Raw genomic sequence first — 13164 nt, forward strand, 5'->3', positions numbered from 1 at the left:
ATTGGATGAAAACAGGGCAACTTTATTAAAACGAAACACGGCATGGGGCAACCTAAACTGCCGGACGAGCAAAGGGAAACCCCTGACCCTTCCAAGTCCGGCGGGGTGAGCCACCCAGCCCCCAGCAGTAGCCGAAAAAAACGGCTAATGCCGGGCCAGCAAAGGTCAGGTGTACCATCGACCAGCCAGGCGCCGAGTCCAGCTCACCTGCCTGAGGAGAGAAACCCTATAGGGGGCATCACAGCAGAGAGCCGTACAGCCCTTCTGCCGTACCATCCCGCTACATTCCCGTAAACAGGGAATGAACTGAGGGTGCTCACCGGTTACCAAACTATTAGGCAAAAACTTCTGCCACCACAATGCCAAGCCTCCGCTTAGGCAATTGGGCCCACCGGTTGGCTTAAAGCCAACCGCAGCCTCAGCTGTAGATCATGTAGAAAGGCCCTGTTTCCAGTCACGGACAGGTGGACCCCGTCCTGATGATACAGGTCCACCACTTCAGCTCTTATAACAGGGTGTGGCAAATAGATGCCAAGGCCTTCACCAAGCGCTTTCTTGATAGCCTTGTTCGCCTTGTGTCTGGCTCTATCGATCCCCACAGGATTCAAGGCAGCCCTCCAGACCCTGCGTGGCAAGATGGCGGATTATAGTATCAGCACCCCAGGCCACCTGCTCCGAATTACCCGCAGGTCCTCAACCGCCTGCAGTGAAAGGGCCTTCCCTTTCAACAAACCGAGGTCGTTCCCACCGATGTGGATGACCAAAATGTGTGGCGGAGGACCCGTCCTCCCCTGGAACAAAAGTGGTAGCAGTCTGGCCCAACGAAGGCCCCGCCAACCCTGCCACTCGACCTCAACCCACTCGCTGAGCCCCAATTGAGATCCAATTGGCGAGCGTCGCGCCTGGTGGGCTGCCCAAAAAACCATGCTGTGGCCAACGATCAGAATTCTCCGTCTCTCTTGCCACACCACAGCACCTAATAAAGAAAAGAAAACATTGACAAACCATGCCAACACGCACGCCCTTGCACGACCCTTCACGCATCCAGTGGGTGAACGTAACTTTTATAGGCCGCCGACCTCCAATGCCCGACCCTTTGGATAACAGCTCCTGGATACCCCATGGCCATTGCTGTGGAGGCCGCGCCAATACGAAAGGAGTGGGTCCCGAATCTGACACCACCCAGCCCAAGTTTCTCAAGGGCCCTTGAAGTGACAGCCCAAAACTGGAACTTAGTTAATGGGGACCCATCCTTATGACAAAAAAGGAGGCCACCAATGTCCCCCCTGCCCGCCACATACCTCTTCAGAGCCAGAACCGGACAAATATCCTGCTCACGGCACGAACCCAGGGTAATTACGACCCACCTCTGCTTCTGGTCGGTCTTCGACCGCCGTACCCGAATGGATACCTGGTTGCCCTCAAATTTCACATCACCAGCCTGAAGGGCCTGACCAGAAATATCATGACGCGAGCCTGGGACCAACTCGCTCACTCTGAGCGCGCCAAAAAACGCCGTCAAAGCAGCAGCATGGAACAACGCCTCCTCGAACTTGGTGTTACAGACTGTCTTCCATACCAAATGCAGACCCCTTAGAATTGAGGGGGAAACGGGCTGCCTCAAATCGGGCCGAGGGCCCTGCTCCTGTGTCCACCCTTCCAACATCTTGTGAATCCGAAAATCGCCCGAATTATCAGCCAAACCTTTTGACTTGCTGTCAAAGGACAACGCGGCCATCTTAGCCCGAATGGATTTGACAACCAGCCCCTTAACTTTCAGGTGAACGCAGAATTGCATGAGATGCGACACTGGAATGGGCTACCTCATGCTCAACCCTACCTGTTCCCTAAAAACCTGGAACTGTGTGACAGAACGATTATAAGCTTTTCTGGTGCTCGGCGCCAGGGCTAACCGCATTGCCCGGTTGGCCTCAATTCTCCAAGCCGCCACATGTCCGGAGGCATCCGCGCCGGCTGCAGGTCGCCTTCTGGTGCGAGCTGTCTGAATCACTCCATCTGTTGGTGAGACAAAGCATCCGCCACTCCATTGCTAACACCTGGCACGTGCTTTGCAAGAAACAAAATGTTCAAACGCAAACAACTAAGAGTAAACGCCCTCACCAGGCCCATTACATGAACAGACTTAGAAGTCAAACTATTAATAACATGGACCACGGCCATGTTGTCGCACCAGAAGTGCACCACATTGTTGGCCAACTCAGAACCCCAGAGCAGAACGGCTACAACAATTGGAAAAAATTCCAAAAAGGCAAGATTGCGGCAGAGCCCACTTTCACCCTACTCGCTGGGCCAGCTTTCAGCGCACCAATGTCCACGAAAGTAGACCCCAAACCCAATGGAACCGGCAGCATCCGACATAATCTACAGTTCCGCTTCGATCCTCAAATCCTCCCACAAGAAAGACACGCCATTGAATGAGGATAAAAACTGCTCCCAAACTTCCAAGTCCTGACGCATGCCTCTATTAATCTGGATCCTGTGATGAGGCAAGCACAAACCTCCCATGGCGTCACAAAGTCACTGAAGAAAGGCTCTGCCAGGTGCCACAACCTTGCATGCAAAGTTGAGATGCCCAACAATCTGTTGGAGTTCCACCAACAACACCTTATGCTTGGCCCTCAATGCCGCCATTTTCAACCGAAGGCCCTGCACCTTATCTGAAGGAAACTGTGAAGCTTGCCTTTCCGTGTCCAGTTCGATTCCTAAAAACGACAAAACCCGTGCAGGACCTTTGGTCTTCTCGTGTGCTAGCGGGACCCCCAGTTCAGCTGCCAGCTGCACAAAGGCCTGCAGCATACGTGCACATTGACCAGACCAGACCCCCTCCCCCGGGCCCGCAAACAAGACATCATCAAGATAATGAACTGAATTGGTGGACCCCGCCCGCTCGCGCAAGGCCCACTCCAAAAATGAACTAATACGTTCAAAGGCAGAACATGATATAGAGCAACCCATGGGTAAAGCCCAATCCATGTAATATTTGCCTTCAAACTTAAATCCCAGGAGTTCAAAATCGTCAGGGTGCACTGGAAAAAGGCGAAATGCAGACTTAATGTTGCATTTAGCCATCTCAGCCCCCACACCACAACTCCGCACCATTTTGACCACCTGGTCAAAAGAGGTGTACCGGACAGAACATAAATAGTCAGGAATGGCATCATTCACTGACCCCCCTTTTGGAAATGACAGATGGTGAATAATCCGAAATTCACCCGGAGCCTTCTTCGGCACCACTCCCAATGGGGAAACCCTCAGGTTGGGAACAGGTGGACTGTCAAAAGGGCCCAACACATGTCCCTCCGCACACTCCTTACCTATCTTGTCCCTAACCACATGCTCTAGTCCCAAAATAGAACGTTAATTCCGAGTCATAACAGGGACCCGTGGGCCCTGAAACGGAATGTGGAACCCATAACAAAAACCGTCCAAAAGATAAACTCTATCCAAAGGCCTAGGATAATAAGCAATAAGCTTCTTATGTAGCCTCAGTCTGATGGGACTGGGTCCCCTTGTTAGCCGAATGGGAGCTACTGCCTCCAGCAGTCCGCTTACCCCCAGATCTGGGCTTGGACTTACTACAAGCTGACAAGGCATGGGACCCTCCACACAGCGGGCACTCGTGCTTGTATTTGCACATTTTTCTGCTACATACCCCCTGTGATGAATAATCCCAGCACAACAGCTGGGGTTGAACCGACTGCCCCGCCGCTGGGCGAGAACTACTTGCGGCTACCTGCTTACTTATGAAATGACCACTATCCGACCATTCCCCACTGTTGGATTTAGCTGGCGACATCAACTGCAGCTAAAGCTGCTGGTTGATCTGATCCCAGGGGATTGTTAGATTCAATGCCACCCTCATGCGGAACTCCTCGTTGTACTGCAGCCATGCAGCACCTGAGAAATCTGTGAAGGCTTTGTAGATAATGTTGCAGTATTAAAACAGTGGGGCGGCCCGTGAAGGCGCTATTACTCCTGCGTAAATCAGAAAACCAGGCAACCAGTTTGCCCAGTTCTTGTCTACCTTCCTCTGCTTGAGTTTTTCTTTATCCTTTTCGTCCAACTCATTCTTCTCAAGCTCCCTGTAAAGAAGGCTAAAGACATCAATGTATTCCCCTCGCAGAATCTTTTCCCTGGTGGCAACCGTCAAATGGTCACCTAATGGCATGGCAGTGTCGCCAAATGGCCGAGCGTGAAAGGGCAATGAACCGTAAGGTGCTGCAGCCGAGCCCCATCCACCCCACTGAGCAGCTGGCCAACTACCAGGCCAAGCGCTACCCTGGTGTTGGCCCCATGGTAAAGCTCCCCCCATGGCCGCCTGTGCCATAACCCCCTGTGGGGTGGAAGGCATGGCCGGCAATGAAGAGCAAAGCAAGCAAAGCAAAGCAAAGCAAATTTTATTTTTATATCCCGCCCTCCCCCACCAGAAGGCGGGCTCAGAAGAGCCCTGTAGAGAGGCCCAAGGAAAAACCTGACCCTGCGGGGCCGGAACCCAGGGTCCCGGACCGACGGGGAGAACGGGAGACCCTACCGCGCCCCCCGCACCCACCATAGCCGGGGAGCCAGCCGGACCAGGCATTCCCGGGTGAACCCAACCGCCCCATGGCCAACCACTGCTATTACCTTGAGAGCCACGCTTACCGTCCAAATCATCGACGGTAACGGCTCCCACTTAATTGGCCCGACCGCGCCCAAAAAAAAGAAAGCTCTGCCACCCTGAACAGATGGGAAGCTACTCACTACCACCAGACTGGGTGGAAAGAAGCAGGAACCGGCCGACCGCACGAAGAGGATGACGATCTTGCGGCCCGATGGAGCGGAGCGCCGAAAATCGGCTCCGCACAGAACAAACGCCCGGATGCAACTGCGCCACAGGAGGCGTGTCCAGGCTTTAAAAGCCCCAGAACCACGCCCCTTGAATCCTCGGATGAGCGAGCACTGTTTGCCTCGACTCCGTCCGGGGAGGCAAAGAACGGCCCCCACCCTATGCCGCTAAAAGCAGCGCGGGCTGGGAGGGGCCGAATTGTCCTCACAGAATCTACTGCCCATCAGTTTCATTGGGAGCTCCAGGAGTTCTAGTATTATGGGTGAGGAAGGAAAGTTTCTGAGATATCCGGAGGAGGCATGAATAGAACCATTACACTGCTACTATCCCCCAGCAGCATTTTTCCTGGGGCTGGGAAGAATTAACTATGCAATAAGTTAGGTCTGGCCATATATAATTGCAAAGCAAAACAAGAGTTAATATAGAGATATTATTCTGTAATCTATTCAATAGTTTGAATTGAACCTGGTTGCAGCACCTCAAACAGCAGACATTTATGTACATGCACTTTTATGGACAGATGCAACAGTATGGAAGTGTATTCTTTACCCACCCCCAAGCAAAATAATAGGAATGTTAATTTACCATCAAGTTGCATCACTAAATAAAGGTAAAAGGTAAAGGTAGTCCCCTGAGCAAACAACAGTCATTTCCGACTCTGGAGTGACGTCACATCACAACATTTTGATGGCAGACTTTTTTATGGGGTGGTTTGCCATTGCCTTCCCCAGTCATCTACACTTTCCCCCCCAGCAAGCTGGTACTTGTTTTACCGACCTCAGAAGGATGGAAGGCTGAGTCAACCTTGAGCCAGCTACCTGAACCCAGCTTCTGCAGGATTGAACTCAGGTCGTGAGCAGAGCTTGGACTGCATTACTGCAGCTTACCACTCTGTGCCATTGGGCTCTTGCATCACTAAACAGGGGTTGTGATAACTAAGGACAGTTGGAATTTATTGTATGTAAGGTTTACAATAAGGACAGTGAATGCCAAGAGCACTGAAAAGAATTGGAAATAGGAATTTTATTACTCCAATCCTGTTAATGACTCAAGAACTTGAAATAATAATAATAATAATTTTTTATTTATATCCCGCCCTCCCCGCCTAGGCAGGCTCAGGGCGGCTAACAACAGGTTCAATAAAATTATACAATATACACTAAGTTTAAAATAGCATTTAAATTATACAATAATTTAAAACAACAATATCTAAAACCATTCCAATTGTCTAACCATTCCATAATTTAACAGCAGCGGTGATGTTCTTGTTCTTGGCGCTATTCTGTTCATTTACATAGTGGCAGAGTTCACTAAATAGAATCAATTTGGTGGATTGAACAGCCATCTTTTTGTCAGCCGTCTACGAAGGCCTGCCTAAAAAGAATGGTCTTATAGGCCCTGCGGAATTGGTCCAGATTCCGCAGAGCCCGCACCTCCTCCGGGAGCTGGTTCCAGAGGCACGGAGCTGTAACAGAGAAGGCCCGTGCGCGGGTGCTCTGTAGTTTTGCCTCCTTTGGCCCAGGGATAGTCAGCTTGTTCTTCCCTGATGACCTCAGTGCTCTTTGGGGCTCATACGGGGAGAGACAGTCCCTCAGGTAGGCAGGTCCTCGACCATATAGGGCTTTAAAGGTGATAACCAGCACTTTGTAGCGAACCCGGTATGTAACTGGCAGCCAGTGCAGTTCACGCAGCCCTGGCTGTATAAGCTCCCATTTCGGGAGTCCCAGTAACAGCCTGGCCGCTGCGTTCTGCACTAGCTGCAGCTTCCGGGTTCGGCACAAAGGCAGCCCCATGTAGAGGGCATTGCAGTAGTCCAATCTTGAGGTGACCATCACATGGATCACTGTTGCCAGGTCCCGGCGCTCTAGGAAAGGAGCCAACTGCCTTGCCCGCTTCAGATGAAAAAACACCAACTTGGCAGTGGCCGCTACCTGGGCCTCCATTGATAGTGAAGGCTCCAGTAGAACTCCCAGGCTCTTGACCTGACCCACCGCTTTCAGCGGCACACCGTCAAAAACCGGGAGAGGTATTTCCTTCCCCAGAGCGCCGCGACCCATGCAAAGGACCTCTGTCTTCGTCGGGTTCAGCTTCAGCCCACTCAGCCTAAGCCAGGTTGCCACAGCCTGCAATGCCCGGTTTGAAACAGCTCACTGCTGTGGAATTCGGGGATGGCCTCTACTTGGGGTGGCTTGAAAGGGAAGTTAAACAATTCTTAGAAGATGAATGAGCCATGATGGTTATATGGATCCTCCAAATCTGGAGACACTGTTCCTCTGAATACTAGGCGTTGGGGAGGGGGCAGCAAGGAGAAGAGGTGACCCTTTTGTGGGTCACCCAGATACTAGTTGGCCACTGTGGGAAGGATGCTAGACCTTGGTCTGGTTCAGCAGAGCTAATTTTCTACTCTTCTGAAGTTCTGGGAAAGCCCATGTACAATTCCTAGTTTGGCATAGCTGGTTACGGAACATTACTGCCACGTAACATAGATTAGACATACCAATTAAAAATGGATTGTCTGTGCCATAAACCCACAGTGCACCTTCTTTACGTGTGATCTGTTTTTCAAGTTTTACAGTGGTGTGCTGCATGAGTCATAAAATATGCAGTAGCTGTCTTTCGATGCTCCACAGATCCTAGTTATTTCCCTGGAGCAATTTTTTGCTGGTACATGCAGACCCAATAACTCCAAATGCCTATAACTCCGAATCTGGCCTCCTCCAGTTCCAGGTAGCTGAGGGGCATTAGGGAGGCTTTGCAAGCCTCGGCAAGCTCGAGGAGGCCCTCTGTCTTCCTACCCATGCTGAGGCTTTGCAAGCCTTGGTGAGAACAGAGGGGGCTATGCGTGCTATGCATGCACAAAAAATGAAAAAAAAAGAAGGGGCACGGGGCAGATTTCAGCCTTGGGTGCTGGAAACCCCAGCGCTGGGCCTGGTTGTGCTAAAAGCCACCCAAACCTGCACAGTAAAACCAAGGCCTGGGCTGCAGAAATCATCCAACATGTTGACTTTCCGAAAGCTGTAGGGTTTAATCAGGTTGCTAGAGCGTCCCCATGCAACAGGCCTGGCACGTTGACGACATTTCTGGGTGATTCATCCTCATTCAGTTGCTTCCTTCATGGCTGGTCGTTTTCTTTATTCTGCAAGGCAACAGATTACAATATTGCATGTGAGAAACATTAGAAACTGCAAAGCCTCATCAACATATGTTCTTTCTGTACACTTTTTGCACTTTCATCCAGCCTCAACGAAAAATTGTCACTAGTTTTGTATTGATCTCTTGGTACCTGTAACAGGTATTCTTGCTGTGCACTAGGCCTAGCTGTTAATCTATATTAGCTCTTATTTTGCCTTAGCACAATTAGGAAATGAGACCAGGGGGAGGGGTGTGTGGCAAGACTTAAACTCTCCCTCATGCATTACTAATGCGTGTTAAGAGTGCCAGACAAGAATCTGACTCGGGTTCAAATCTTGCTGAGTGACCTTGTGCCAATCACATCCTCTCAGCCTAACCGCCCTCACAGGGTTATTGTGAGAAGAATGACAACCGCTGCTTTGAGGACAAAGGCAGGGTATAAATGAAGTATGTGGTGCAGTAGCATCTTTATCTGTTTTTTTGTTTCCCACAAGGAAACAAATAGGAAGTTTCCTATAAATGTTTTTTTGCGAGCCCTTACCAAGAATCAGATGCTCAGCCAAAACAAAACAAGAGCAGCTTCTCCATTCCTTTGCCTAGCTCAATCTACTTAGCAGGTTTCCTCAGAAGTAAGCTCCACAGCACTAAACTACCCCCTCCTTCCCCCCCCTCTGGAAAATGCTGGCTACAGACCTTCCTGGAAGAGGAAATGTGACATTCAGGATAGCCATTCCACACGTGACTTAGATTCACCACTGAGAGTAGGACTGCAAGAGCCATCACCAGTCACTAGAAAAAGATACCTCCTGGCACACCTGCATACCCTTGAACACTGGATTGTAATGAATGTAAGAGGCACCCGGGATTAGACCAGTGGTCCATCTTTGCCAGCATCCTGGTGATGTTTCATGTGATCACAGCCAGCTTGCCCTCTTTGTAATGTACTGAGTGACGAGAAATGTTGAAGGCAACATACTTTATTAGTGGGTACATCACAAGAGGGAGAAACGCGGTCCGGGTCCCAATTATATACCTGCCCCGGAACAACCCTCCGTCTGGCCAGGTCCAATCCTGGCCAGTTAAAATTCCCGCCACATATCTTGATTGGCGGAGCATATTAGCGAGCTACATCCGGGGACCAGCGGGTTTCCACTGGTCGCCTCTGTAGCGTTCGCTGTGTTGTACATCAAGACTTAAATGCAAGACATAACACTCCTCCCCCCCTAGTTCAAGATACAAAGTCTTTCAAGTAGGCTGGTGCCATGCGTTCCCTGGTCGACCTCCTCGGGGTTATTTGGGGAGTTGGAGCAGCTGCCGTGGCTGGTGGGGTGGCGGGTTCCCCGTGTTGGGGTGACACCAGAAGAGGACTGTCTGCCGGTTGTTGCTCTTCCGGAGTCCTCTCTCTGGGAGGGTCACTCCTACCACTGTGGTGCTCTTCCGCCCGTACAGTCGGTGCAGCCGGCATGGGCAGGGTAGCTTCCGGGGTTGCTGTCAGTTCTCCCCCGCTCCCCCACCCCCGATTGCTGTTGGTTCCTCTGACAAAGTGCGGCAACGCAGCTGGTCGATATGCCTCCTAAGGATCTGGCCCCCCTCCGTTGAGACCTCGTAGGAGCGGGACCCGGTCACCCACAGCACCCGGGCAGCTAACCACTCCGGGCCGCTTGCAAAGTTCTTAGCGTACACTGGATCCCCTGGAAAGAACCCCCTAGCGGCTTCCCTGGTTTCAGGGGAACTGTGGAGGTCCGTGGCCCGGTCGGGATGCAACCGGTCTACCCTTGTGATCAGCTTCCTCCCCATTAGTAACTCAGCAGGGCTTAACCCGGTGACAGGGTTGGGGGTGATTCTGTTATCAAATAGGAAGGCTGCCAGGCAGTGGTCCCAATCTCCCTGTACAATGCGCCCCAGGGCCTCTTTCGTGGTGTACACCATGCGCTCTGGTTGGCCGTTGGTGGCCGGATGGAAGGGGGCGGACCAGATGTGCTGTATTAGGTATCTATTCAAGAACTCCCGGAATTCCTGGGAGGTGAAAGCATTCCCATTGTCCGTGACGGGGGTATTGGAAATCCCATGCGTGCAAAAGACCCTACACAAGGCTCTGACCATCGCCACCATGGAGGTTGAAGCTACGGGAATAGCTTCCAACCACTTGGTGTATGCATCTACAAGAATAAAGAATATTTGGCCCTGGTATGGCCCTGCAAAGTCTAGGTGTAACCGGGACCATGGCCTCCTATTGGACTCCCAGCGGTGGACAGGGGCCCTAGGCAGATCAGGCTGGAACTCTTGACAGGGTTGGCACCTTCGAACCCACCCCTCAATCTCTTCGTCCATTCCCAGCCACCATACATAGCTGTGTGCCAGAGCCTTCATCCGCACTATTCCCGAATGTGTTTCGTGTAGAGCTTCCAGCTCTACACGAAACACATGTTTCCACAATGTGGGGGGGGGGGGGAACCACCACCCTGCTTTCCCAGAGCAGGCACCTCTTGTGTGTGGACAGTTCTTCCCTGCATGATGCAAAGGCCCTGAATTCTGCGGCCTGTATGCCCTCGGGCCATCCCCTTCTCACCCAGTCTAAAACACGGGCGAGGATGCAGTCTCTACCTGTGGCCTTATCTACCTCAGCTGCATGGAGGGGCCTCTCCGGTAGAGTCTCTATAAGCATCACATAGAGGGCAGTGGCAGGCGGCTGAGGGCGTCAGCGTATCCCATAGCTTTGCCCGGGCGGTGGACCTGGGCATATGTGTATGAATTGAGGAACTGATTCCACCACAGGATGCACTGCAAGTTCATTACCTGCAGGCTAGTCAATGTGGTCGAGTAATCATGGGTCGAGTCATGGTTGGTGGACTGGCATCTGCGGGTGGCCTTGGCCCGGCAAGCCCGTGCTATGTGGCCCATTCTTCCACAGTTACTGCAGTCAACGTTGCGATAGGGGCAGTCCTGTCGCTAGTAGGTAGCAGTCAACGCGCTCCGTGTAGGTCCCCCACCTATCGGGGTTGGAGGGGTCGAACTCTGCAAGATGGCCCATCGTCACGCTCGGGTCCACCATGGCGGCGGTGGTGGCAGTGGGCGCTTCAGTCTCCCTAGACTGCGTGCCTTCCTCGTCTCTGGCCAGGTCAGCGAAGTCCCGCTTGGGGAGTTACCTGGCTAGGATCCCGTCCTCGTCGTCACTGTAATGTACTGAGTGACGAGACATGTTGAAGGCAACATACTTTATTGGCGAGTACATCACAAGAGGGAGAAACGCGGGCCAGGTCCCAATTATATACCTGCCCCGGAACAAACTTCGGTCTGGCCAGGTCCAATCCTGGCCAGTTAAACTTCCCACCACAGATCTTGATTGGTGGAGCATATTAGTGAGCTACATCCGGGGACCAGCAGGTTTCCACTGTTCGCCTCTGTAGCATTCGCTGTGTTGTACATCAAGACTTTTTTTTTCCCCCAGAAAAATAAGTTGTTTTATTATATTATACATACAACATATAACATAGCCAAACATACATACTCAGAGAATTCAACATACCCACCACCATTTACAAAGGAACGTATAGATAACTTTCTAACAGTTATATCTTATTCTATCTATTCAAATCTTAAATGTTCCACCCATTCGTACACCAATTTCCAAGTATCATTACATTCCGTAATATTACCATCTCTCAACCTCGTGGTTAAGAGATCCATTTCTAAAGTCTCCATTAATTTGACTATAAACTCATTCCTATTTGGAATGTTATAGGTCTTCCAATATCTGGCGTACAGAATTCTGGCAATAGTTAGTATATGGAGCAGAACTTTTTTTCCGATTTGGACACATCAATTTTACAGACATTTAATAAGTAAAGTTCGGGTAGATGGGGGATTTGTTTTTTTAATATCTTTTGAATCCATATGGACACCTGAATCCAGTATTTCTTTGCCCTATCACAGAGCCACCATATGTGGAAGAGAGAACCTTTTGTTTTGTTACACTTCCAACATTTATTTGAAACCTCTGGATAGGCTCTGGACAGTTTATCTGGGATATAATACCAGCGATAAATCAATTTGTACAAATTTTCTTTAAATAAAGCAGATTTCGTCAATTTCAAATTTTCTTTCCAAATTTTTTCCCATTCGGTAATTTCAATACTGTATCCGAAATCTTTCATCCATCGCACCCAAGCTTCTTTTACCACTTCATCCTGCATTTTATATTCTAGTAACCAGTTATAAATTCTAGAGACTAATTTCCGATCTGACTCAAAAATAATTGCATCAAATTCGTTAACTCTGTTCGAGAAGCCTTTTTCTTTATCGGATTTATACCTGGATCTTATTTGTACCTTTAACCACCAGTCTAATTTAGAATATTCCTCAATTTTTAATTCTCCTTTCGAGTCTAATAAACATTCATATGTATAGCTTTCCTCTCAAAAGTAAAGATTTGGGTGTAAAGCCGCTTCCACCGGCAAGAGCCATTTAGGTGTATATCTATATATCAACATTTTTATTTCCCACCAAGCTTTAAAAAGCGCTCTTCTTATTTCATGTCTGAGAAATTTGCTATCCTTTGCTGGAGGGCTATACCAAATGTAAGAGTACCATCCTCTTGTCAAGTCAGCACCTTCCAAAATTAACACTTTTTTATTTTTTAATAGTAGCCAATCTCTCACCCAAGTCAAGGCACATGCTTTGTAATACATCTGCCAGTTCGGAAGCGCAAATCCTCCTCTTTGCTTAGAATCTTGCATAACCTTTAATTTGATCCTTGGTTTTTTATTCTGCCAAATGAATTTTGTCACTAATTTGTTAAGTTGTTGGAAAAAGCTCTGGGGAATTGAGATTGGAATCATTTGAAACAGAAATAATACCCTAGGTAGGATGTTCATTTTTACCGAGGTGACTCTTCCTAATAACGAGATTTGCATATCGCACCACCTTTCTAAATCAGCTCTTATATCTTTTAATATTTTTTCATAGTTATCTCTTAATAAAGTTTTCAAATCCGCAGTTAGGTGAATGCCAAAATATCTAACTGTCTTCTCGTAGGAAAATCCCCAATTTTGATCCCAATTCCGCAATCTGATCTTTTGTCATATTTTTAGTAATAAGTTTAGTTTTCTGATAATTTACTTTAAACCCTGCCACTTCCCTGTATTGTTCTAATCTTCTTTTAAAATTTTCAATCGAATTGTTAGGAT

The 13164-nt window shown here is 49.4% G+C and overlaps 1 protein-coding gene across 1 annotated transcript in view; it reads right to left on the reverse strand.

The window, feature by feature from the left end:
• Positions 1-7936: 7936 nt before the first annotated feature.
• Positions 7937-13164, reverse strand: part of LOC132584143 (alveolar macrophage chemotactic factor-like) — a 32075-nt gene continuing 26847 nt past the window's right edge. Inside the window, exon 3 of the mRNA XM_060255946.1 lies at positions 7937-7982. Within this exon, the coding sequence (XP_060111929.1) occupies positions 7959-7982 (24 nt within the window). The 3' untranslated portion in view covers positions 7937-7958. The remainder of the gene's footprint in view (positions 7983-13164) is intronic.

This window comes from Heteronotia binoei, chromosome 15 (assembly GCF_032191835.1).
Source record: "Heteronotia binoei isolate CCM8104 ecotype False Entrance Well chromosome 15, APGP_CSIRO_Hbin_v1, whole genome shotgun sequence".
In the NCBI taxonomy this organism is placed as follows: domain Eukaryota; kingdom Metazoa; phylum Chordata; class Lepidosauria; order Squamata; family Gekkonidae; genus Heteronotia; species Heteronotia binoei.